This window comes from Anas acuta, chromosome 3, assembly GCF_963932015.1.
Source record: "Anas acuta chromosome 3, bAnaAcu1.1, whole genome shotgun sequence".
Lineage (NCBI taxonomy): Eukaryota > Metazoa > Chordata > Aves > Anseriformes > Anatidae > Anas > Anas acuta.
Genome location: NC_088981.1, coordinates 37397266 through 37423976, shown reverse-complemented (window position 1 = coordinate 37423976; position 26711 = coordinate 37397266). Strand labels below are relative to the sequence as shown.

Genomic DNA, 26711 nt, shown 5'->3' with positions numbered 1-26711 from the left:
CCACTTGACAAACAGTGGCAATGAAATGTTTGTGTTTTTTATAGTAGTGCATCCTACTGCTTGGGGTCAAATTTTATTCTGTTTATCAGAACCATTACTGTCTCATTAGTGGATTTGCCTAAATGAAGGTAGATAGTTTGTGTCTTACTACTTTAAATGGGAGGGAAGTAGCTCCCCAGTTTTTACAGCCTCTCTTTAAAATTGCTGACAAATATCTAAAGGGGAATATTGAGATTATGTGGAAGTATAAAAAATATATATCTTTAAATAAAATATTAACATATCACTGTTATTCTGCCTGCTCTGGAAACTCCTTCTGGCCTTCCTGAGCACTCTTGAGCCAAAGCATTCAGGATTCAGTGCTTTTTAAATCACAGCAAAATTAGTCAGACTATTGTGAAGAATTCTTTGTGTTTGGTATAAAGGAGCTGCCATGCGATCTTCTCTTGCTTTCTTAGTTCATAGGCACCATGTGAGGCTCTTCTGAAGCATGAGCAGTTCTGCAGTGAACTCTGTCCCATGTATACAAGCAAGAAGTTAATACCCTATTGAAAAAGAAAGTATAAAAAAATACAAAAATAATTATTTCTCCAAAGTAAACTTTCTCACGTTCACATAGTCATGGCTACAATGGTGACTCCTCACAGTGGCATCTTTTCAAATTGTAGGCAAGCAGATTTCATTTCCGTTTTGAAGCACCCTGAATTACTAATGTGTACAACATTTATCGCAGGCTTGAGCTTTGGTTTGGTTTGGTTGGTTAATCCAAAGGTTGGATTGAATGCCACCTCCATGCACGGATAGGCTGTACTCCATAGGTGTTTGTCCTTCAGGTGTTCACTTGGAATTATAATGTTTATTATGGAGATTATAGCACAAGTGAGTTTTTGTTTGTTTTTTGTTTTTAATGGGCATTTAAAAATTCAGCTGAAAACAAGTTGTTGCTATTGGGAGGGGAACTTGGAAACAGTATCAACAAAATGACTGTGAGATTCAGTAGCTTGAAGAAGGGAAGTGGTTTTCATTCCCTACCTGACCTTGAAATATCATGGCTTTTCTGCAGCTGTCGTGTAACTGGGGTATCCACAGGGACCTGTTCATCTCAAAGCAGCTTCTGTCTTGCTGTGTCTTGAGAAGCATGCACACGTTCTCCAGTGCTCTTCTCTGTGACTTCTTGCTGTGTCCATGGCCATGCCCAGCCTTGATCTTTTGCGTGCAGTGTACCACAGGCTAATGGTCGCCTTGCTAGAGATACTTCTGTAGTTTGTGCTGGAAGCAACTTCCTTTTTCAGGTTGCCATTCACTTATCTAGCATAACTGACTGCAAAAGGATTTAGGCTGGATATTAGCAATAGAGACTGCCTGACAGAGTAGTGAAACAAGATACATGATTGTGAGGGAATTTCCCTCACCAGAGACTTTCAAGAATTGACAGAAAAATGCTTGATGAGGATGCGTGAGGTGCGTGAGCCTGTTTCCCACTGCAGGAGGCTGGGCTAGGGCATCTACTAGGTGCCTGACACTGTTTTTGGGTGAATTTCTAGGGTGAATGAACAAGTCTGGGGTTGAAAAAAATGTTTGAGAAACAACAATTTTCTAAAAGACCTAAAACCCCAGTCATACAAGGTTCTGTTTCATCATTCTCTGAGCAACTTTTGCAACTATTCAAAAAAGATTGCTCTACTTTTCTGATCTATCACAAGCCCGTGCTTAAAATACTGTCATTCGGGATCCGTCTGGTTTAATAGTTACCTCTGGGAAAAGGGCTTTGTCCCAAAATTCTCACAATGCTTGTTTTCCTTCTTAACATCACAACAACGTTTCCTTTCCAGCAGCTGACGAAGGCCAGCAGCTCAGGTGTTGGCCCTGCAGAGAGCTTGGCTGCCTGTGCAGATAGTTCCACAGGCTGGGGCTCTGTTAAAATACATGTTCATATGTACACCACTTTGAAAGGTTGTTTTCCACAGCAGCCTTGACCACGATGTTTTATCACATTTTCCTTCTTTCCTTGAAGACAGCTAAAGATAATATACCTGAATAATAATAATACCAGGTAATACCTAAAGACAGGTAATATAAGCGTGTAACCAGAGCATTAACCATCACAAGTGGTTGGGCATGCTCTGATGAGCACTGTGCATGCATGTTGAATGTGATGTTTGCAGACTTGCAGCAATAAAGATAGGGAAATTTAGTCCCGAGGATGGCTTTTGGCTTGGTCATAATTATAATAATCAAATAATAATAATGTAATGCATTATATATATAGCTTGTTCATTCAACTATCTACTGCTTTTAGCATTAGTAAGTAGTTGATTTGATAAGAGACACTGCACCTTGTTTGCCTATCAGAACTTACCAATATCAGTACTAACACCAGACTACTGATACTACTCGGTGTATCAAGATGAACTGAATTTCACTGTCACAAACCAAATTCCTGTTCTGCCCTGTAAGTTTATCGGTTCAAGTTATGGCACAAAAACTGTTCTGTACTGTTATTTTACATAACTGCTTGCTTTACTACTTTACATGACTACTTACTGCAGGAGCAGACCCATAACATTTAGTGGAGTGATGTTTCTCTCCTAAATAACAGCTTCAGTATTTACCATATGTAGAATACATTTCCACCTCTTTGATTTCAATTGCAGATTTACTGACATAAGGGCATTGTGTTTAGAGTGAGGCTGTTTGTTGCTCCTGAAAGATAACAGTAGAAGACTGAAATAGCCCTAGCTAGCATTGACTTTTTTTTTTGTCCTATTGTCTGTGATATTGTCTCCTTTAAAACTTAAAACACTCTAATTCCTGTTCTGCAGAAAATATCTTGGAAGTTAAAATTTTATCTTAAAAACCTTGAGATGTGAAATGCACTTTTCAGAAAACCTGTCATACATCAATAACTTCTCTGTGGTATTTCTTAAAGTCATTTATGTTAAATACCACCCGTGAAGAAACTGGGAGGAAGCAGGAAGAATCTGTCACCGATTTGCTTTCTGTATGGATTATACAACTATTTATGTATAGGAATTTATACTTTTGCCTCCAGCATGAAGTCAAGAACCAGTTATCTGTGTGTCTCTCAAAAAACTTCCTCTCGCCTGAATTAGGAGGGGACTATAAACCAGATATAGCATCCAATATTTATATCTACCTCCTACCAGTTGTCACATCAGCAGTTCCTACAAAACAGAAGTCTGTTCATTAAATACTAGATTTATTAAAACACTGTGGGATCCTCTGAAGAAGACGATGAGTAACTCCATGTCATTAATACTTTAAGCTTGTAAGAGTCACTAATTTGTTGGGCACTGTGGAGAAGGAGTACAGAAAGATGTGAGGGCTCATCTCACACACTTTTTCTAAAGTCTAAGTGTCATTTGGAGGAGAAATGTGCTTGAGCAAGTACAGGAATTAATTCCCTCTCGCCCCCAGCCTCTCCTGCAGCAGAGCATATGGGCCACAGCTGTGGTGGCAGCGTCCCTTCATGTACCAGGCTCCACATGACTGGTTTTGAATGCGAGCTCCACATTGTAGCCAGCCAACAAGGTTGGGAAATTTCTGAAAAGTAAATAAAACTTCTCTGTATGCTGGAATTGCTATCATGCTTTCAGTAACTTTGAGACTTCTGAGTACTTCACAACTTTGCTCTCCTTTACTAACTGAATCAAATGTGAAAGTATTTCCATTTGAAAGGATGCGGGGAATACTGCTGTCCCTTCAGCTTTGAGTAAGCTAATGAATGTGTTCGGGATAATTATAAAGTATGTAGAGAAAGTACGAGCCATGAGTTAATAATCGTTCAGTACGAGGCAATTGAGGATACCTTTAAAGCTGTTTTAAAAAGGAAAGTAAAACAGGCTCTGAAACAAAACATGCCCATCACACCTCAATCACTTTTTATTTGTTTGCGTGTCAAGCAAAATTTTTAAATACATATAGGCAGAGTCCTTTTGATTCTCTTTTGGACTGAATTTGAATGTTCCAAGGTAATGTTTTCAAAGGTGTTCATGTTTTTGAATGCAAAGAAATCTGAATTTGAGCCTGTGAAAGCCTAGAAAATTACCCACCGTTATCTGGGCTTGGAGTACTTTCAAATGTATTCAGTATGCATTCAATATACAATGCATTCAGTAACTGACTGATGTTATTAGACGTGACTTGTCAATATCTGATCTCTTCTAAAACTCACACATTCTGTGAGTATTTCTTTAATTTCATTTGTAAAAGCCATCGTCTCTGTTTTCTTTAACAACAAAGTAGTTACCTACGGATCTGATTCTTCTCCTATTAAACAAGACATTTCCTGTCAGCTTTCCAAAAGAAAGCAGATTCAAGACATAGTAAGCAAAACCCTTATGTTGATTCTTTGTTAATAGACTGGAAAATGTATAGTTTTAGAAAAAAGACTTAGAAAAATTGCGTGCTCTTCTATACCTGTGTTAAACAACCCAGTCCATGTTCGTCAGTAACACCTTTATGAAATTATATTGTAGCATTTACCTTACTGTTTTTCATATCAAAGTTATGAGATCAGTTTATTGCATGTATTACTAGTAAACTAGGCTTTTAGAAGAAAGGAGAGGGAAATGTAAATATATGGGGTTAGTTTTCCCTTCCCTTCCCTTCCCTTCCCTTCCCTTCCCTTCCCTTCCCTTCCCTTCCCTTCCCTTCCCTTCCCTTCCCTTCCCTTCCCTTCCCTTCCCTTCCCTTCCCTTCCCTTCCCTTCCCTTCCCTTCCCTTCCCTTCCCTTCCCTTCCCTTCCCTTCCCTTCCCTTCCCTTCCCTTCCCTTCCCTTCCCTTCCCTTCCCTTCCCTTCCCTTCCCTTCCCTTCCCTTCCCTTCCCTTCCCTTCCCTTCCCTTCCCTTCCCTTCCCTTCCCTTCCCTTCCCTTCCCTTCCCTTCCCTTCCCTATTAAAGCCATAAAGGCAAAATCCTCTACCAATTTGGCTGAAGAAATCTTGATGACAGCACATGTTTCCTCTGTATAGGCCAAATTGTTCAGCAACAATCCTTCAAGACCTAAGGTTGATGCGAAAAGAGCTGGTTATGCTCAGTCCTGAAACCTGAGGGGTTCTGGATATTGTTCCTGCCCCTCCTCGCTTTCCAGCATAACTTTAGGCAAATGAACTCTCATGCCTTAATGTCCTTCCTCATCTGTAAAACGTCAATAGCAATATAGTCTTACTTGAACAGGATGTTTATAAAGCTCTGTTTAGATATTATATAGTGTTAGACCAAAAGCTCTTTATCACTGTATACATGATCATTGAAGAGAAAGGGGTTTTAATACTATGATACAAAAGCTCTTAATTTTAATCGTCAGCAATAAAACATCACTAGGATCATTGTTCTTTCTCAATCTTTGTTTGGTTATGCTGTTGTAACTACTAAGGGTTGGCAGTTGTTAAGGGTTAAATGGGCTGTTTTTTGTGGCCTGCTGGTTGTAGGTAGAGGTGGCAGTGCAGTAATGGGAGGATACCCAAGAGATGCACAGGGTGAAAAGTACTCTGGAAATGGCAGTGCTCTGTTGAATGGGGTTATGTTAGCTACTCCAGTTCCTATTAGAATTACCATTATCCATGGCCTATAGCTTGGCTTTGTTTTTCTTCCCCAAACACTGTCACTGTTCAGTGTAACCCCTCTCCAGATGAAGGGAGGTGCCCAGTGCACTCCCTGTCAGAAGTCAGCAAAAGCTTGGAAATTTCTCTGTGCATGTCATCTGTCTCTCATTTTCTGCAATATTTTTCCATGGTATTGTTTGTTTTCAGAATTCTGTAAGTACTTGAAACTTACAGGACAAAGAACTGAAATGGCCCACTTTGCTTCACAGGGTAATTGTATCTGTTGCACTTGGTGCTCCACACTAGATCCTTCTCCTTTGTGCTCAAACAATATTAGTATGAAGAGACCTAACATGTCACAACCTTCGTTATTTAGTGTTCAGGGTCTTTAGCCTCCGTCTTGCCCCCTTTGATGGGGTACACTGTGCTACTTCTTTGTCTTTTAAGGGAAGACTTATAGAGCGTACTTAACAGATATGATGTGATTACGGGTGTCAGATGAAGTTCCGGACAGTTCATTTAAACATCCATTTTGCAAGTATTTATGAATTCTGTGGAATTTTGCATTCCAAATACTTCTGTTGACTTTTATAATGCTTCTCCAAGTGCTTGGAGTTAAGCCTGCAAGTCTTCTTAGGGCTGTGAACTTTGTAGGCAATATATTTGTATATACGTGAGTACATAAAAGCAATTATGTGCTATTGTTTTCCAAATAACTGAGAGTTAGTCTTGGCTGCAGTGAAAAGAAGCAATGGCATTATTGGGTAGGGTTTTAAAGCAAAATTAGTTCTAAATCTGGCAGTTCTCAAGTACCATCATATAAAGCCTAAATTCAATATGCTGTATTGACAGTATTCTCCATGAACAATTTGAATGATCATGAGTCTTTCTTACTCCTTTTGAAAATGAAATTTAAATAGGATAAACTGAGTAATACAAAGAGTTGAAGGGCTCCAAATCAAAACAGGGAACAGAATGTATTTTACATAAAGAAACAGCTTTTCTGAGGAAATGATAACCCTCTGTGACTATTTAGTGGAAATGCTGTGAGAAGAAGTTTTTGTTTATCTTGGAACTTGCTTCTAGACTGACTATGACAAATTCACTTAATTTTAATTTGGTCTCCTCTGCTAAGAATATAAATGTCACAGTTGGGCACTATGCTACATCTTAATAGTATTTTTATATACCAGTGTAAGACTTTTTCCTTTAAAAATAGTTTTAAAAGGTCAGTTTTGTTTGTGATGACAGTATTTTCCAAAATATCTCTTGAAAACACTAATTGGTTCTATTGCCAAAATGTTTTTCTTTTTTTTTTTCCAAACTACTCACTGTTTTCTGACATCTACTAATCTTTACTTTTCTGCTCATGAAAAAATAATAAAACTTAGGAGCTCACCTTCTGAGTGGATGGCTTAAGACAACTAAATGAGTATCTCCAGTGTGACTGTTCAGCATGGGATAAATGGATTTTAATTTAAACATATTAGTGTTGTTAGTGCTGGTGGGGAGGAGTAGCGCACAGCCCTGGGTGTGAGGCAGCAGGCACTTCGCACCACCCTGAGCTACCTGGAAATAGCTGCCTTGGAGCAGAGCCCCAAAACATCACTGTCAATCGTGCAAGACATAGCTTGAATGTCTTGGGAAAGCAGTGGGAAAGCATTGCTTATGTGATCTCCCTGAGTAACAGTGACCGAGCCAGTCGAACTCTATGTAAACCCAGCATGGAGCTATTGAACTGAGTCTAAGGCTCATGGATGGATTCATTGCTCTTGTGCCACCACCTGTTTGGTGAAGGGCTGATGTCCAGCTGTGGGCAGTAACACAGGATACGATACCACTGCAAAGCCCCCCACATGACTGGTGCTACCATGTTTCCATGTCAGTTCATTTCTGAAAAGGACACTGTTCCGTTATTTTAACTATAACATTTTAAGTGAAAAACAGAGTTTCGTTTAAATATTAAGTATAGAACTGAAAGTAATAAAACTATTTTTCAGAATTTGTTGTTAAAAAATACCTAGTATTGTGGTATTCTGTTTATCTAGTCAAAAGGGTTTTCATCTGTTCTGTAAAATTACATGTACTTTATCAGAGAAGTGTTACACTTAAGACAAAAAAATAAAAATAAAAAAGACAAAAAGGAGGAAAGTGGCATTGTAGTCTGATTATCATATCAACTGTGAATTGCCTAAATTCAGAACACCTTGTTCTTTTCATATAAGCAGATAACTTTTCATGAAACCTTTCCAGGAGAGTGGTGTTTTTAACTTTATCACATCCAGGCTACGTATTTCAGCAAATTCTAAAATGTGTGCGATAACTGAAAGAACTGCTCTGTATGACATATAAAATTATTTCTTATGACAATAATTTAAAAAATAATAATAAATATATCCAGCAGCTTTGTGAAGTCAATAGTTGATTAAGAAGTTGGAAATAGGAGTCTTTGGTAGGATCTCCAGCTACTTGCTATGCTTTCTCTGTGAAAGACAGTCCCAAGGAGCTGTGTATTTATTAGAAGTTGCAATTTTATTTAACACATAAAAATAAGCATAATTGCTAATTATTTGTGACTTCACATCTCTTTCTTGAAGGGAGGTTAGAGCCATTACTTTTGATTACTCTTTGACATAAATACACAGGGTAACTTTGTATGTAGGCCAACCTTTAGTTACCGAGAACTTGCTCGGAATATGAAAGCCAAGCTGTTCTGGCCATCCCACAGATGGGTCTTGGTAGGCTGAAATCTCACTCTCAGTTGGGAATGTTTGTACAATGCTAATGTGTAAGGATCCTTGTCTTCTTAGGGTGTAAATGAATTTGCCAGTGTCATGGGTTTTTGCCATTGATATGCAGTGAAATAAATTGATCTTGATTCTGGTTCTCTGCTTTGTGTTTTCACAGGGTAGCTGTCCATCAGCTTAATTTAAGCTCATTTTCTAAGGTTTCCTAAATAAATATCTTTCAATTTCACAAAAATATTGTTATTTTTTATTTTTTTATTGTTATTGGGTTATTTTGAAGGATTAATCCCTCAAAAATAGGGATTATTTAAATATTTATAAAAGAGTTACGTTATTATAGACTTGGGTTGTTCTTGGATGATTTATTTCCTTTGCATTATTGTTATATACTGTATTATTGCTGGAGGTAAACTCACTTGCGTAAAGGAAAGATTATAACAAACTAAAATTGTCATTTTCATGCCATCATAATGTTCAGGGTAGTTGAAATTCAGACGATAACAATACATTTCAAAATGTTATATGCACTGAAGTGCATAGATTCAATGGATCGCTGGATTTGGGCCTCTCTAAATCCGATATTCTATTCTCAAGAGATATGAGTAGCTCAAAGAAAGTTTGTAAAACCTTTCTTTTATTAATGACTATGCACTACTCTTCATTTCTTATATATCCTGAGCATTTGCTTAATACGTAATAATGGTATGGAGGTGTTAGAGACACTTTTCAAAACAAAGCCTTAGGAAAAAAGATCCAAAGTATTCTGGAGGGATTCTCCAAAAGTTTTCATTCTGAGATATATTAACTTCAATTTTCACTTCCTCTACCATTAAATCTCATTTACAATTCTACAGGAATTGGTTAAGAGGAACTACTTCCTTCCCTTGAACATTTTGTGGAAAGTGTATGAGTATCAAAGTGGATTATTAGAGCCTGAAGCTCAGATCTTAACCACAAATTCTACAAAGTACTGTTCTGGATGGGTTTTTTGTTCTGCTTGATAATGTGTGTTTATATTCAGCTTCCCTTCACTTGTGTATGTATTTTCTGAAGGGGAGAGAAGTTGTGGCATTTGGGTGGATTTTTGATTTCTTGTCCATGAAGGTCAAATGAGGTGGGAGTCTGAGCTGTTTGGTGAATCTAACTGTGTAGTTACTGTTGAAGAGCTCATTGGGGTGCTTAATAGTGATGACAGCAGACTCATTCCCAGTTTAGTGTGGATTAACACATAGAAGTTTGGAACCAGTAGCATTTCTTGTACTTGACAACGAAAGCCCTGGCCTTCTTTTTCTTTTTTCTTTTTTTTTTTTTTTTTTTTAAAGAAAAAATTACCCACAGTTTAGGAATGTTATATTGCACTGCTAGCTAGAGAGGATCTTTTATTTTTGGAGAATATCACTTTTTTTTTTTTCATTTGAGTTTTTTTCTATATTTCTATCTGATACAACTAGTGCTTATTGTTTTTTTATTCTGTTTCAGCACCCAAAGACAATGAAGAACGTGTATTTCGGGAACGAATGCGCCCCAGAAAGAGGCAGGGTGCTGTGCGACGGAGAGTACATCAGGTTAATGGACACAAGTTTATGGCCACCTATCTTAGACAACCAACATATTGTTCACACTGCAGAGATTTTATATGGTATGAAGCAACTTTTACTTTGTTTTCTTTGCAACTTTGAAGGATTAACATGCCATCTTGTTTTGCTGAAGCACAAATGACGTATAGGAGGTTTTTTTAAGCTTCATTTTAATATTAAGTTAACAATAGTAAAAGACTGTCAAATGTCCATCATGAATATTAGAATTTCTTGTTTGGTTGTGTTGTTTTTTTTCCTCCTCTTAGCTGCAAAGTTCAGCCTTTTCCTGTCTAGTGTACACCATGAATTCTAGATAGACAGACACTCTAGTGTTCTCAGGATGCCTAAGGGTAGGTTTAGACCTAATGTTGGACCTCTACAATGGGCTGAGATGACTGAACTTTTCATTAGATACTTGCACATCTCCATCTTTCTCCTAGGGAATGCCAAGCTCCTATACATCTTACTGAAGGTAATGGAAGATGGGATTATTAGACTTTTAATGTTCCAGATTTTGAGGTTCTTAGTTTACAGAGTCTTTGTTATTACAGTATATGTCAAGAACTCCCTCTTAGAAATTATTTCAGTTAGTGTTGAGTACTCACAATTATCAGAAAAAAAAGATGGAGACATTCATTTTTCAGTTATTTTACAGCAACTCTACTGATGTTTTCCAAAGTTACCTAGACATACTGATTTACACATTAATACATATAAAATCTGACATGTTTCAGAGGTAGTATTTCATAAGAGTATGTAGTGAATCAGTCTTCCTTGAAGTGAAACAGTGTAATGGCATTGTATGTGAACTCAATTACATTCCTCTAAGAAAGGTCTGCCAGTTAACCCTTAAGTTAGCAAAGATGGTTTCAAGCAATAATACTGACAAACACAGTCTTCTGTCTATTTAGAGACCTTCTTAATGACTATTTTACCTGATTGTGGCTTGGCATCTCTCTCTGTGTCCTTTGGCTTTATAAAAGTTTTATAAATGTGTCTTTTCTTCTGAACCCCTTCATGGCCTATCTTCCTATACATTATTTCTTAGAAAATGAAATGGAGTACCTACTTTGAACTGATCTCAGTCCAGGAACGCAGTTAAGAGATTACTGTTTATAAGAAGCTATTTTTTTAAACTTGTACATGCTCAATAAAAAGAGGGAAAATATTTTTCATTTTTAGAAATACATATTCCATATTTTCTAAAACATTGTTTTATTTGCAGGGGTGTAATAGGAAAACAGGGATACCAGTGTCAAGGTAAGAGAAAGTTCCTGGGGGCGCGGTTTGAATATATGTGTTGTAACATATCAATAATAAGATATTTTCATCAGGCAATTTATATGTACAACAATTAGAATTTAGCACAAGCCAATCAGAATATGTTGGTCTCATCAAAGATTCAGTCTTTCCAGACTTAAGTCGCAGTAAGATTTTCAAGACTTTTCAAGACTTTTTTTCAAAATTTTTCAAGTCTTAGGCAGCACGTATGAAGCAGTGGCGCAGTTAAATTCTTTGAGTAGCATATCCTAGCTCTCTGCACATCCAAATAGGGTGGCATACATGGTGATGTTGGCTTCTTTTTTTTCACCTCATGCGTTTTAAAATTGTGAAGTCTTATTCTGCTTCAGATTCATTGTTTAAAAATGCCAGGTAATTGCAAAGACTGTAATTAAATAGATGAGATAATTATAGAGGTCATCATTAGAGAAGGTTATAGCAAAGACTGCAGAAGTTCTTCATTTTGAACTCAATTTTCTCATCTCAGTTTCTCGTACTCTTAATTTTTTTATGCCGTCATTTCTTGGGATGATATTTTTCTACCTAAGTCTCATCTGTCAAGTAGAAATTATGAAGTTAGTGATGATTTTTTGGTTACAAAAGGCTAGATGAAATTTAATTGTAAATAAATAAATGCAAATAACCATTTTATATGATATAATAAGAAATGCTTCATTAGCATAAAGCAGACATTTCCTCGAATTCCAATTTTTTTTCTCTCAACGATGACCAATGCTAGAGGAAAATAAAACTCACTGTTACATCTCAGAGTAGGTTATTTTCTTGAAATAATGACCTTGAATTATGCAGTAATTCAATGCAGTAATTACTGTCCTTGTAATTTTTAATCTTACCTGTCATATCTGTAAATGTTATTTGTTGCTTAAGTAATCAGTATTAATATTGACAAAGCATTTTTACCCTCTGAAGCATTTTTGCTGTTATCAACGTAAGATAACACATTGCAGAAGGGAAGTTCAATTTTATTTTTCTGTTCTTGGAATTTTACAATGAATAACCTTTGTGTCTTTTTTCCACTGAAGTGTCTTCAGACAAGAATTGTTTTTACCTTTGTGTCTTGTATAATGTGGAAATCTTGGGCTTTATCAAATAAATTAAATGTTATGTAAAAAAAAAAATGTGTTTATTATTTTAAAAGGTAATTTGTAGATTTACATACTTAGATTTTGGCAGATAAGTTTTAGTTCTCTTACAATGGAAAGGTGACTCTACCAGTGTGGGGGGGAAGGGGTGTTGAAATGTTGAAATCTTTAAGGTCCTATCCAACCCAAACCAGTGTGTGATTTTGTGATTCTGTCAAAAGTCATTGGTGTTGAAAGTCCCTTACTTTCTGACTTCGTAAGGCTGGCTTATTTAATGGTACTCACAAGTGACAGTCACTTGCAGCCTGTCTTTCAGGTCCTAGCATTTCTAGTCTTTAAAATCAATCTTCATGAAAACTCATGAAAACTCTTTTTATATCTGTTTTTTTTGTTTGTTTGTTTGTTTGTTTTCTTACAGTTTGTACTTGTGTAGTCCACAAGAGATGCCATGAACTTATAATCACAAAGTGTGCTGGCTTAAAAAAACAGGAAACTCATGATGAGGTAAATGTTTATGAAACAAATTTTCTAGATAAATCTCTCTCTTTCATCTGCTCAAATTTATGTCATCTCCTGTATTTGATCAATAAGTGTTACAGACTTTTTTGCGCTCTTCTTATAACACTTACTTTGGAATGACAGAATGTCATAATAGTTTCATTTAAGTGGAAATCATTGTAAAGCAATTTATTTTTAATTAGTAGCCTTTTTTAACATCTGCATGCTTAATATCATCAAACTATTTCATTTTTTTCCAATTTTTAACATTCTCCATTTCGGAGTTAATACCAGTTTTGTCATTTTAACTCAAAAGAAGGAGTCTCAGGCCCTTTATCCCTTACCTGTATTTCATGTGGCTGAGTCATTAGCAGTGGATAGGCTTGGGTATCTTACATCAACATAAAAGACTGCCCAGAAGTTGTTCGCAAAACCTCAACAAAGACTGCATCCAAGCTGCCATAATGTAGAACAAAAACCATCCATGCACTGAAGAAGGACCCAGGGTATTATATACAATGGCAGTGGTAAAACAAGGTACGGACTGCATGGCTAACAGGTTTTCCAGCATAAGTACTCTCCACCTCTGGTAAGCTTTTCCTTTTTTATAAAGGGAATTAACAAAATATGTGCTTTATGTTATCATGCATTTCAACAAATGAGGCCATCATGTGAAAATGAAATGAGCTGCCTTCAAAGCTGTTCTGTTAGGGAAGTAAATTTATCTGCTAACAGTATGTTCTGCTCTGGATCAGAGCAGGGCAGAAAGTGATATTTTCATTTGGGTGAAAGGTCTGTCTCAGCTAAGATGACATTAAGGCTTGCTTAGTAAATTAATTTTAATTTCAGTGGACAGTTATACACCAGGGAGTGTATGCTGTTGTGTTCAGGTTCTTCGGACTCCTCAGCTTTGATGCATATATTTGTGGCTGGGTTCACAGGGGACAGCTGAGGAGGGGACTGGGTTTTATGTCTTCTGTTGTTTGTTTGTTTTCTTTTTTTTTTTTTTTAATCTTTGTTTTCTGTTTGTTGTTTGTTTTCTTTTAAAAAAATTATAACCCTCAGCTGTAGCCTATGAATGCTTTATTTTACACAGAAGTGTTTTCCTTGCTTGTGTTTTTAACCAAAAACCTATTGAATGTTCTCTGTCCTGTTTTGGACAACAAAGGCCTACGATTTTTCACTACAGGATCAGGTGAAATGGTGAATCAGGGAAAAGCTCCTGTGGGTGATCCCAGTTCATTGGCCATGCAGAAAAAGTACATTTTAGTTTCTAATTGTTAAAAGCCAAAAATTATATATCAGAAAAAGCATAGCTTTAAATTAGAAATTAGAGTTATAGGTAGCTATGCATTTAAGCCACTCTTGCAACTTTGATTTGAATATGATTGAGACACTAGCTCATCTCATTCTTCCTGTGCAGTTGACCGCCATTGTTAAAACTAGAAGAGCTCTTTAATATCTGGTTCACAACCCGCATTTTACGTTGAAGACTTGATCTCTTGTGATAAAGAATTGTGTTTGTCTAGTGCTGTTGTTGCATAGTACCCCCAGGAAGATAGGAAATCTTGTGTGGATTTATATTCCCAGGCTCCAGACTAGTGGGGACTTGTATGCTTTGCTGATATAATGCTTTCATTGTTTGGAAGGGGTACTAGATCATTGGAGAAAAGCCAGCAGTAATAGGAAAGGGAAGGAAAAATAGTGAGATAAATCTCCTGCTATACAGTGGCTGCTATAAAAACTTATCAGTGACATCCTTTAATTAGTAAGCTTGGAATCCTCAAGCACAACAATTTATTGTTGTTGTTTTCATAATCTAAAGAACAGTGGGATATGAGAACATTACTGGGTTGTGGTATATTTCTCTTTCTTAGTCCTGTATTAAGCCTGCCTCCTGCTCCTAAAACAATTGGGAGTGACTTCCTTGCCTTCCACATTAAGAGATCTGTCCTGATAGCTTTTCTGTTGTTTTGTTGTTTCCAGAAGTACTAGGAAGTAGGCTTTAGTCTTTGTCTCTTGGGCAACAGCAGGCCTTCCCCCTCTTTTCCCCCAGGTAAAATAGTGAGAAGAAATCTGGAGCATACCTAATGCAAAGATCATTTGAGCACAGACCTATTTCATTTTGTTTGAATTCTGCGTGGTTTCAAAACATAAAAGGCCTCAGTGTACACTGAATATAAAAAGAATAATTAGAATGAAATGTGCTGTGCTTTCCTTTTTCAGCAAGTGGGATCCCAGCGTTTCAGTGTCAACATGCCTCACAAGTTCAGCATTCACAATTACAAAGTGCCCACTTTCTGTGACCACTGTGGTTCATTGCTCTGGGGTCTTTTGAGACAAGGTTTACAATGCAAAGGTAAGGATTATCACTTTAGATCTCTTCTTTTTCCTTGTAAGTGCAGTAGATTTGGAAAGACCTCTATTGTAATTTAAAAATATGCTACTGCTTTCAAGTTACTCTGTTTCTTCCAGCATGTACAGGGATTAATAGAAACTGAATAGTGGGATGCTGTAGGGATTGCCATTACCTTTAGAAAGTCTCCCTGTCCCTGTCTGCAACACCAAACAGCAACAGATGCAGAAGGTGAAGAAACAAATTTTACATGGGCTGCCATGCAGGATTATTTCCACACAGGAGATTAGAAATTGGCAGAAAATTAGGGACGTTAGAATTTACATCCCTTCATCTTATGTGCCTTCCATGTTTTCAGGTTTGTGGTTGTTAAACTTTATAAAGATTAGTATTCTGGCAACTTTTTCTTTTAATATCAGCTTCAAAAATTACTGTTATGTATTGATGTATTGAATGCTAGGCAAAGCGTTTCTTGGGCTCATATCCAGAAGATGAGGTATTTTGATATCTAAATGAATTATGCTTTGTGACGATCTGTGACGATCTGCCTAGCCCCTCTATTCAGAAAGCAAAAGATTCATTATGTTCTGCAGCTTAAGGACTGTATAAACTGGACTGTGTTTGACCCTACTGTTGGAAGGTATGTTCATGTCATTTTAACCGACTAACAGAAATGGTTGGTTCCATATCTCCTTGTTTAAAACAGAGCTCTATATGTTCTAAAAGGGGGAAAACATGGTACAAACTCTTGTGAAGGAAAATAATATTTTAGAAATAGTGAACAAAATACTGAAATGAGTGAACTGATGTGAATGATGTCATGAAGATAATTTCAGATCCTTAGAAAGTAGTACCTAATGAAATTACATGCAATTTCATTTTGTTACACCTTTATAAATAGGTAGGTCATCTTCATAAGTACAAAAATTACATTATGTGCACTTCTCAATGGTAGAAACATGGAGTCATATATATGTGTATAAATGCATGATCTATGAAATACTATCTTTGGCGGTTATTTAAGATAAGGTATAATTATAGGTGAAGGTCAGACCTAATGCTTCATGTCACGTATTGCTGACCAGCAAGGGAAAGAAGAAATTTCTTTCATGGCTAGGTGATACACAGTCGGAGCATTCTGAAGTTTAAGCCTTGCCTTGTGACTCTAGATAGTGCTTAATGATAAAATGTTAGACTTGAAATACTGTTACTTTACTATTATTAAAGATACTATTCAAATGCTATCTTAATTATAGTGGAGATATGTTCAGAAAAGATTTTTCAGTTAAACCTGATTGTTTTGTTCCTTGATTTTAAATCAGAGCTATAATATCTCTCCCCTTAACCTTTAAATTTATTCGTTCACTGGCATATTCTCTCTCAAGTACCATATTACCATATTTGTTCATCTCTTCTTAACTAGAGAGAATAGTGTTATGGCTCATATATATGAGTCTACAGTGTAGCAGATGTATACAAACAATATTTCAGAGAGCCTGCATTGCTTTTTAAGTGTTCATCAAATTAATACCTTTAAAAATGCAGTACTGTCTGCACAGAATCTAGTATTCATCCAAGCTGGAAATGTAATTTTTTCTATGCTTTTTTTTTCACTCTTAACAAATGCTGAACAATGTTCCCTTCTTCAGAGATGTACTTGTTTGCCCAATGTAATTATTAATGCCATGGAAAAGTGTAATCCAGGTTTTTATTTTTTTTTTTCTGTTTTTTTTTTTTTTTTTTTTTTTTTCTGTTGTTGTTTGGTTGGTTGGTTTCCCAACTGGTGCTTCATTTTACGATGTTGGAGCACACACAAGCGTCGTGCTTTCAGTTCCTCAGTGTCCACTGTTACTTATCCTAGGTCTAGCATTTTACTTGAATATACATGTAGTGAAAGTACTAAGTATAGCAGCTTCTTTTTGCTCTTCTTGTGAGCTGAAACATACTTGGAAACGAAAGGCACCTGCTTTCTGAAGTGCATGATTACTTCCAAAGATACAGTACTTATCTGCACAGCTGATACTAGTCTGAGGCACATGTGGTTTCTTTAGGGCTTATACAGTGAAACCGTTGTTGATTAATAGTATATTGAAGTGCTAATGAAGTGAGGAATTGGATCAATTGAATATTTATCTGGTATAGAACTATACTTGCACTTTGGTTTGGTTTGTGCCTTGCTCCACGAGGGGGCAGTGAAGTCTAAGATAAAATATGTCATCTGGCTCCTAACAAATCCACCCCATGCTATTTTTAATGTTCTCAGGGCTACCACATAACCTAGAAGCGGTGTAACCTTTATTATTTTTATTATTTTAATTTTTTTTTTTAGCTAATATTATAATGCTGTTTTCAGGAGATGGTACTTAAGAGAAAGAGCTTAATAAATGGATGATCTGAAGGAAAGGAGTGTTTGACAGTGCCAAAGACTTCTAAGAAAACTTAAAGTACTGTTGATTTTAGGTGTGCCTACAGTAGGAATTAATTTACTTGAGTAAAATAGAGCAAGAAGCAACAATGCATGAAGACTTAATGCAGAGCCCTCAGAATGAGAGCAAAGTGGACTGCTAAAATTCAAGCTCTGAAAGATTTTTATTTTCTAATTCAAATTCTAATTAAGATTTATAGCATCATTAAATGTTTTCATTTGTTCCTACGTCCGTTTGGGGGCTGTATGAAAACACTGTTCTGTATTGTCATAGAAGAAGAATGATAACCGGGTTAGTCCTTTTTATATTAGCATTCAAGTGTCATTGCAAATTCAGCTAAGTGTTTTTCTACTGAAATTACATTTATTTGAAAAAGATATTGGTAGGTCCAATAAGGTCTGATTTAAGTAAGACAAAAAGCATGGCAAGATAGTATTTATTCTACTTTATTTCTTTATATTTCTTTGCAGTTTGCAAGATGAATGTACATCGACGCTGTGAAACAAATGTGGCACCAAACTGTGGAGTGGATGCTAGAGGCATAGCTAAAGTTCTTGCAGATCTTGGAGTCACTCCAGATAAGATAACTAATAGTGGGCAGAGGAGGAAAAAGGTAATTTTGCTATTAAAAAATGAGATTACTATGGCTGTATTCTAACTTCACAAATCAGGGTTCAATCCCACTCACAGGACTTGCACAAGAGATTTTTTTTTTTTAAAGTCAGTACAGATTTAAGACTTTGGCTTTTGATTTATAAGTGCAAATTATCTATTCTGAAATTCAGTAAAAAATTCATTTTGACCTGCTACAGTTTTGTAAACCTAGAGACTCTGGGAGTGTTTTTTCCCGTTTTAATTTTGAGGAGTGAGATTTGACAGAGAGACAATATCTGACAAAGCAGTTCATGAAAACATAAATGTGTCTCTGGCTTAGAATTGCCATTGGGTAATTGATTGGTGAAGCACTGAACTACTTCATAACGTTGTTTGTAAGTGCTGATAAATGAGCAGTGTGGTGATTCCCATAAAGAGGAACTGTTCATCAGATATGTGATGGTTTCAGAGTTATCATTACTATTACAAGAACAAGGCTTTCTTGAATAAAAAGTGTAGGTCACCCCAAGTGCATCCAAAGTCAATGGAGATACCATGGATTTATAATATGTAACCTGGGTCAGAATTTGACCACACTTTCAGTCTCAGATTGCATGGCTGTGACAAAAGACTTTTTGTTCTCACTTGCAGGAATAGGCAAATTTTAGGCGTAATTTCATAAAATATTGTAAAACATTTAGTTCCATTCATTTTCCCAGTGATAGCACATTTGTATTCCATGTATACCATTTTAGAATGTTACAGAAACAGCAAATTCAGAAATAAAGTAACTGATCTGTGACTCCTGGAAAAACATGGTGTCATGTTACTACTACATGAATGAGTTCGCAGTGCTTTCTGATACTTATGTAGTTATGTATTTATCGGATGGATTTCTACACAGGTTCAAGTTGGTTATACAAAACTTTTCCTCTCACTGGATATGATTATTACATTTATTTCATCAAAAGAACCTATTTTCCTTTTAAATTGATGATTCTTTCTCCATTTATATTCTGATCTCTATTTGATGTGATGCCATCTATTGTATGATTGAGGTTCTATCAGTGTGAGTCAGTAGGGCTAGAGCATCTTAATTTTTTTCATACTTCTGCTTGTGCATTAATGTTGTTAAATTTCCTCTCGGCACCCTGCACTGGAGGATTCATAGCTGACTAGCCCTTTTGGAAATGTTTTTAGCTAATTGCAGGTGCTGAGACTCAACAACCGGTTCCTGGAAGTACATCATCAGAAGAAGATAGGTCAAAATCAGCGCCAACTTCTCCGTGTGATCAAGGTTGAACTTTTTTATTTCCTAACTAATACATATTGTGACTTAATGTCCTTCTTTATGAGAAATAAAAAAGCTATCAGCTCCAACCTTTATAGAACCAAATCAACCAGGTAGTTACAACCACAAAATGAAGCATATACTGAGAAAGTTAGGAACTGTAAAAGCTTTTTTTTAAAAGGCTCTCATTTCCTTTAAATCTCTGAAATTAAGTAGTTTTCAAAGGTAAAATTATAAAGCAGTCATCTTAAAATATTTTTAACTTTGCCAGGCAAGTCGTTGCCTAGCTAAATGCCTTTATGGAAGGAGAGTGTGCTATTGTAAGAGCGATAAGATTTTAAATAGTACAACTGAACTTGAGAGTGCTTTTATCTGTCTGGAAAGCCTCCATCTTTTAATAAGTTTCTGAGATAAAATTGCAATTCCACAGTGAACATTTGTGATAATAAAAGCTTCCATCTTCTCTAGAGGATCTGGAGACAAATATTGTAATTGTCACTGATATGACTTCAATTTCTTGAGCTGAACAGCCTGAGAGAACATGTATGTCAGCAGCACTTTTAGAATCTGATCTGGCTGGTGTTTTTAAAAATTTGATGTCTGTGAAGGCATCTTCTGTATCATCATGTGTGTAGACTGGTGAATGAAAAATCTTTACACCAAGGCAAAGGAAGATGGATACTTCTGTGTTACTTTCTGTGGAAATTGTTTACAGTTGAGTAATTTCTCATCCTTAATTTGAGGAAGAAAACTTCCAAAGCTCTATGGTATAAGTACTATAAGCCTCTGAGTCCAGAACTGATTTAAATTTCTCAACCTTTTGGTTTTACAGGCAACTTTTTGTTAAATAATATTTTTGAAATATCTGATATTTTGGTTAAAATAAAAGCAAATAATTTGTCCAAATTCTCTTTTAAATTTCACTTTTTTATTTGTCCATGAAAGTTTTTGCTTCCAAGGCCATCAGGCAGAAGTACTATGTAAAAGTTTGAGGCAAACTCTGACATCCCTTAACCACCAGGATTCAGTGTTTTAAGATTTAAAAGCCTTGAGAGCCATTTAGCAAATCTACACAATCGCTATTTAAAGTGGCACTAGGAAGTTGTCAAATACTTTATTGACAGCTATCTGGTACGAGCTAGAGCTGAGTAAGTTTTTTTCATTCATGTTGACTTCCAAGGGCTGGGACACCCAACTATCCTTTGAACTTTTGAAGAAATGACTAAAATACTTAAGCAGGAAGATGAGTAAGTGCTGCAGGAAGATAGGGGATTCAAAACAAAGTACTACTCTGTGATACAGGAACACCCAAAAATCACTAAAACAACTATTTGGCCACTAGTCTGACTTATCGTTGGAGTTTCGGATGTGTCATTTTCTTAAGTTCATTTCAAAAGGCCACCCTTCCTGCTACAGCAGCTTTTTGGCTGATTATTGTAAGGTCCGAGAAGCAGTTTGCTAAATATATATTCTTAGCCACAGAACACTTTGCACAGTATTCAAGGATGATGAATGTCTGTGCCCCAAACTTACACAGACTGACACATTGTTTTTAAGGTGTTTAGTTAAAACTTTCTCACATTTTCACAGAAATCAAAGAGCTGGAAAACAACATTAGGAAAGCATTATCATTTGACAACCGAGGAGAGGAACACAGGGCAACAGCTACAACGTCAGCAGACAACCAGCTTAACAAACCTGGGGAAAATGGTGAAAATGGGGAGGTCAAGCAAGCCCAGACCAAGCGAATAGGCCTTGAAGAGTTCAACTTCATCAAAGTATTAGGGAAAGGCAGTTTTGGCAAGGTAAGTAGCCTTCCTCCCCCTCTTCCCCTCCCGGTGTGCAGGCTATTTTTGACTGTGCTGTTTGGAAAATACTCATACTGATATTCAGAAAGTGCTTCCACCCTAGCGGTTTCCTTACATTCTTTACACATTGGGTAAAAGCCGCCTTTACTCTGGTGATCATGAGTATCAACCTGCTCATCAGCTGGAATTTTCTGTGCTTTAGCGCACTACAATAAAAGGTCAAGCCTTTTGAAGTAAAATGTCAGTGCTTCACGGTTTCAGGATATTAGTGATGAAGTAAAGACATACATACAGTTGCATATGTACTGTTCAACAAGGCAAATAGTTGTGGTCAAACAGGAAAATTCAGACATGGAATAATGCTGTGGAGTTCTGAGTTCATTCCCTCCCTAGGTAATATCCAGTTCAACTGGTTCAAATTTACTTATTTCGCTGAACAATTTATATGTCTTTGTTTTTTTTTGGTAGATATGTTCAGTGCTGGAGGAAAAGGAACTCAAGCATTTCTAGTCAGATATGATGAGTGCAGGAGGGTTAAGAAGTTGCTCAAAATACTACATATGCAGCCAAGACATAATTCACCAGATAGGTGAATTATCCTACAATATGGAATTGATGAGGGGTAGAAAGGAAATTGCTCTATTTACGGTGCTTACAGATTTTATCTTCACTATAGAATCTAAGAGGGGGACTGAAATGTGAATCTGTTTCACAAGTACTCTTCCCTCCTGGCTATGAGAACTGCACATGCAAGGGGACAGGGCAGCTCTTTTGAGTCTCTCTGTTTTCTGATCTGTCCTCTATCTCCAAACTAGAACTGACCTTAAGAGAGTGTAGGAGTTCAACCTTAAATAACAACAGCAATTAAAATCAAGAATTCTGAAGTGGCCAGGATAGTAAATGGGATTGTATGTCAGGTTCGTCACGCACGAGTCTCACTAACAAAAATGGGAGATAACAGGAGGAAGTAAATTTATGTTCCTTCTTTTTTTTATTTTTTTGAGATCTCATTAAGGTAAGTAAACGAGGGGTTAAAAACTTCTTATGCTCTGCATTCTTGACTAACAAACAAAATACATGCAATCTGTTTCAAATTTAAAGAATTTAAATCTTTCTCTAAAATTGCACTGATTTACTTTCTATTTCATAAACATAAAATTTCATCTAGGAAAGTAGGTAATTGTCACTGCACCATTGCATTATTTTCAAATCTTTTTATTTTCTGTGCATTCAAACTTCTATGCAGTCTCGTGTATGTTAATGCACTGTAACGTGTGTTTGTGTGCAAATGGATTTTTTGTTTGTTGTAGGTAATGTTAGCTGAACTGAAAGGAAAAGATGAAGTGTACGCAGTGAAAGTCTTGAAAAAAGATGTCATACTTCAAGATGATGACGTAGATTGCACAATGACAGAAAAGAGAATTCTGGCATTAGCACGGAAACATCCATACCTAACACAACTTTACTGCTGCTTCCAGACAAAGGTAAGCTACATGAACCTTTTACAGGTTTCTGCCCAAGGAACAGTATTTGCGATTTCCAGAATAAAGAATAGCAACATAAAAAGTACAACAATATTGCAAAAACATTTCTGAGAAGATTTTGCCTTTTCAGTAGTGCTGAATGGGAGAGTATTGGCTGCTGTTAAATAGCAGAAATACTATTACCTTGTAAGTACCAGGAGATGGCAGTAAATGAGTTAAAATAAATAAGTAAATAACTAAATCACAGGAAAAAAAACTAGTGAGGTGCCATTTTCTGTGTTTCTTGTGTACACCAATAGGTTATATCATTTGTTGAATTAAGTACAAATGTTTTTAACATCCAGTTATCAGAGTAAAAACTCAAAAATGATCTTGTCAGAAATAAGATTGTCAGAACACTTGTCTTTTCAATTTTCTTGTACTATGTAGTACGCAGTTAATATTCAAAAAACAAAGGCAATAGTATGCTGATTATCAAATACCTCCTATAATGCTAATAATACCCATGTACTTGAGCAGCAGGGAGAAGAGGCCAGAAAGAACTGATAATGAGAGCCTTTTCTCATCGTGTATTCATTGGGACAAATAATTTTTTCGTATAGATTTCCTCTTTCTAGCACATGTTTTGGATTTGCTTCTTAAGTGTAAGCAAATATTTGGATGGTGTGGCTGACTCGGCTCTCTGGTACCTCTGAATCCTGTCAAAGTGTTTGAGACCCATTGTATTCAGACTATTTCTGTATTTAATTCTTATTTCTATCTTGTCATTCACCTGATCTGACAGTTTTCTATCTGATTGCCCAGACAGCTTTGTGTACAATATATACACAAGGTGAATATGTCTTGCACCTAGAATATCAATTGTATATAATTGAATTTACAGAGGAATCCTTTATTTTTGAAAAGCCTGATAAAATGTTCACTATTTCAAAGCACTAAGGCTTGAACTTTTGCCAGTCTAACTAAATATGCCATTTATTTCAACAGAATCAGTTTTTGACCTGTAGGGAATAAGTTTAGACTTCGATGTATATATTAAATAACATACAAAGCAATTTCCTTCGCTTACCAGTCATCATATAGACTCAACATTCTGGTATTTTTTCTTTTATTAAGGTGTTACATTTGAGTAATTAAGTCAATTTCATGGAAACAAAAGTTTGTCAGATTAAATGAATTACTAAATTTGCATCTTGAACAAAAATAAGCATTACTAATCGTGCATATAACCATATGCATGCACTTACATAAATACCTACATATTGACAGCCATACTCATAGTATAATCAAAAATGCATATGGCACGAAGTAACAAGTGCAGTAATTGTGTAGAATTACAGAAAAGCTGCAATTAGAATAACTCCAAGCAAAGTTGTCAGGAAAGATAAATACAGCAGTGAGAAAGCCAGAGGAAAATGGCTGGTAGGATCAAGATTATACTGTGGTCAAATGTTCTTAAAACAAATGCTTAGTATGGTTTAACAGTTCCTAATATACTGAAATTCCATTGGTGTTTTATATGCTTTGAAGTTAACACAGAAAACAGCCCAGGAATGTGTAACATTCTTCCACCTACAGTTTGTCTACGGAAGGATGTTTCACTTATTGAGACTTTTATTTCATTTGAATATATCTATGAACATATAAATGTTTTAACATTATTTTAAACTGTACTACTGTCACTGAACACGATGAAGGTTTAAGATGAAGAAAGTAATAGAAAGATTGTACTAGGGTTGGGGGATGAACCATGAAAAGAGAGGCATCTTTAGGACTAAAGCAGACCACACTCTCTGAAATGCAAATAAATGTATCACTTGGCTGATGTAAATCATTTAACATCAGTAAAGATGAGTTTTACATGAAACAAATAATGCCAGAAGTTTTTCCTGCTACTCCTCTGGTTTCCTGGAGATTTCTTCCCATTTGTATTTCTCATCTGTTCTCCTTTTTTTTTTTTTTTTTTTTGGTCATGCTTTTTGTCTTCCTTCTCACTCTCCGAAGCCATTTGTCGAAGGAACAAATTCTCATCATTTTCTCTCTTCCCAGATCTTTTATTCAGAGAAACTGAGATGCTTCACTCTTGCAATGAATATAACAAGACTATAGTTTGTGGTTTTGCTTGAACTCAGAGGAACTGATAGTTAAGTAGTTCATAGAATTAGAAATCGCAGGCCAGTGACTCTTATCAAACAACCAAAATACAGCGAGTGATACTCAATCAAATTAAAAGTCCACAGTCGAAAAATCAAAGTTTTTTTTGAACATGGCCTGTGAACAATTTGTAAAGAAGTCTTTATAAAGAAGCAACAAACAAAATGTATATAAAAGCAAAAATTAATGCATCTATTAAAGCTATAAATTATTTATGAATGACCACAAATGAAACTGTACCAAGTCAACTAGCCACTGAGCAATTTGCTTGGGTTCAGTGGAAAAACAGGTTGAAAAACTTACTTGAACAACCATGGTCTATGGTTAAAATAGCTTTACCGAGACAAAGGCTATTGTACAATAGAGTTTAAAATGTGTTTAACAGTAGTATCTAGATACTTACACTGCAGTTGTATGCTGTACCACGGCTGCTGTGTTTTGCAGAACTGGTCCCTGAAGTGATCATGCTGGAATTAAATTTTACATTTGAAGTAGAGCTTATTTGTCATATACACCCTGATATAGTGGGGATGTTGACTCAGTATTCATTCCTAAAGCACTCAGAGGTTTGCTTTGTGTAATAATGTTACTTGCTTTGTTCCTCTTCCACAAAAATGTAAATGTACGAGTTCAACTTTATTTATTGCAGTATCTTCCTTTAGTAATAAGGTGAAGACACTGCAGAAAAGTTGCCTATCATGTTTTGTACAGTACGTGCACTTCAGTATTATTTTTTTTTTCTTTCGCAGAGCATATTTATCATTATTAGCATTTACTAAATGATGATATTGTTAGGACAGTAAATAAGAATTACCTTGGAATTCAGAAATCATGCTGAATAATGTCTATTAACAAGCATACCTACTAGTGTATTTTTCGCTTTACATATCTGAATTTACTTTTCTCAGTCCCATCTAGCTTCTTATTAATGCAGATGAAAATTCTGCAAATGACAAATATTGTGATCAAAACTGGTTTATATGCATCACTACTTTAAATGCAATAATAATTTAACTGGAATCAAGATTAGTACCATAATCTTACCGTGGCTTCAGTTCATCAAAGTGCTCCTGTTTAACTGTAAGCATATACTTTCAAATAATATCAAAACTATGCACATGTTAATATTTTCCAGAGAATTAAATGTGCTTTTCAGAAATGGAGTCTTCAGTTGAAAGACTAATAAAGTTCTATAAATGTATTTATATAGATAAAGTTCAATTTCTGTCTTCTGTTCACTTAGCTCAGTAAGATGAGCTATATAGATCAGGGGAAATAACTTATCTTTTCACAATGGTCTTTGAATTTAATTTATAACTTATTATTTTATTTTAAAGAAATATTCTTGGGACTGATATTTTTCATTTTCCTTCTTAATCCAAAAGATAACTTTGATCAAACCAGTTTGCTTTAAGCCCATCAAATCAACATTATATATTTAAATTATATGTATTCAAATGTACTTTAGGGATTGTGTTGTGGCCTTCTGCAGTGACCTGAAAGTCAAGAGAGCTGGGTTCTGTTCCAAACCTTGCGATAGTGTGCGTGAAGCTGATATATGATGTTTCGTCTGCAGTAGTTGAGGTATGAGCTCAGTGACCCATTCCTGCACATTAGAAAGAATGAAAGAATTTAAGATCAACTGGCATGACCTCAACTGATCCGTGATTTTGTGTGTAAGGAGCTTCCATATTTTAATGAAGCATATCTTACAAATCTGTATCACAGTTGGATAGTATTTTTCAATGCTCCTATGGTATGGTATTTCTCTTTTGGCTAGAATATGGTCAATGCATCCATCGGTGTTTTCAGAGGCCTCATATGTA

General features: G+C 35.9%; 1 protein-coding gene across 2 annotated transcripts in view; it reads left to right on the top strand.

Annotated features, from left to right (window-relative positions):
• PRKCE (protein kinase C epsilon) overlaps positions 1 to 26711 on the top strand; it is a 295529-nt gene that overhangs the window by 171787 nt on the left and 97031 nt on the right. For both annotated transcript variants that reach the window (XM_068676665.1, XM_068676666.1), the window contains exons 3-10: positions 9793 to 9952; positions 11116 to 11150; positions 12693 to 12778; positions 14999 to 15131; positions 18025 to 18167; positions 19349 to 19445; positions 21030 to 21244; positions 22558 to 22731. In XM_068676665.1, coding sequence (XP_068532766.1) covers positions 9793 to 9952; positions 11116 to 11150; positions 12693 to 12778; positions 14999 to 15131; positions 18025 to 18167; positions 19349 to 19445; positions 21030 to 21244; positions 22558 to 22731 — 1043 coding nt within the window. The remainder of the gene's footprint in view (positions 1 to 9792; positions 9953 to 11115; positions 11151 to 12692; positions 12779 to 14998; positions 15132 to 18024; positions 18168 to 19348; positions 19446 to 21029; positions 21245 to 22557; positions 22732 to 26711) is intronic.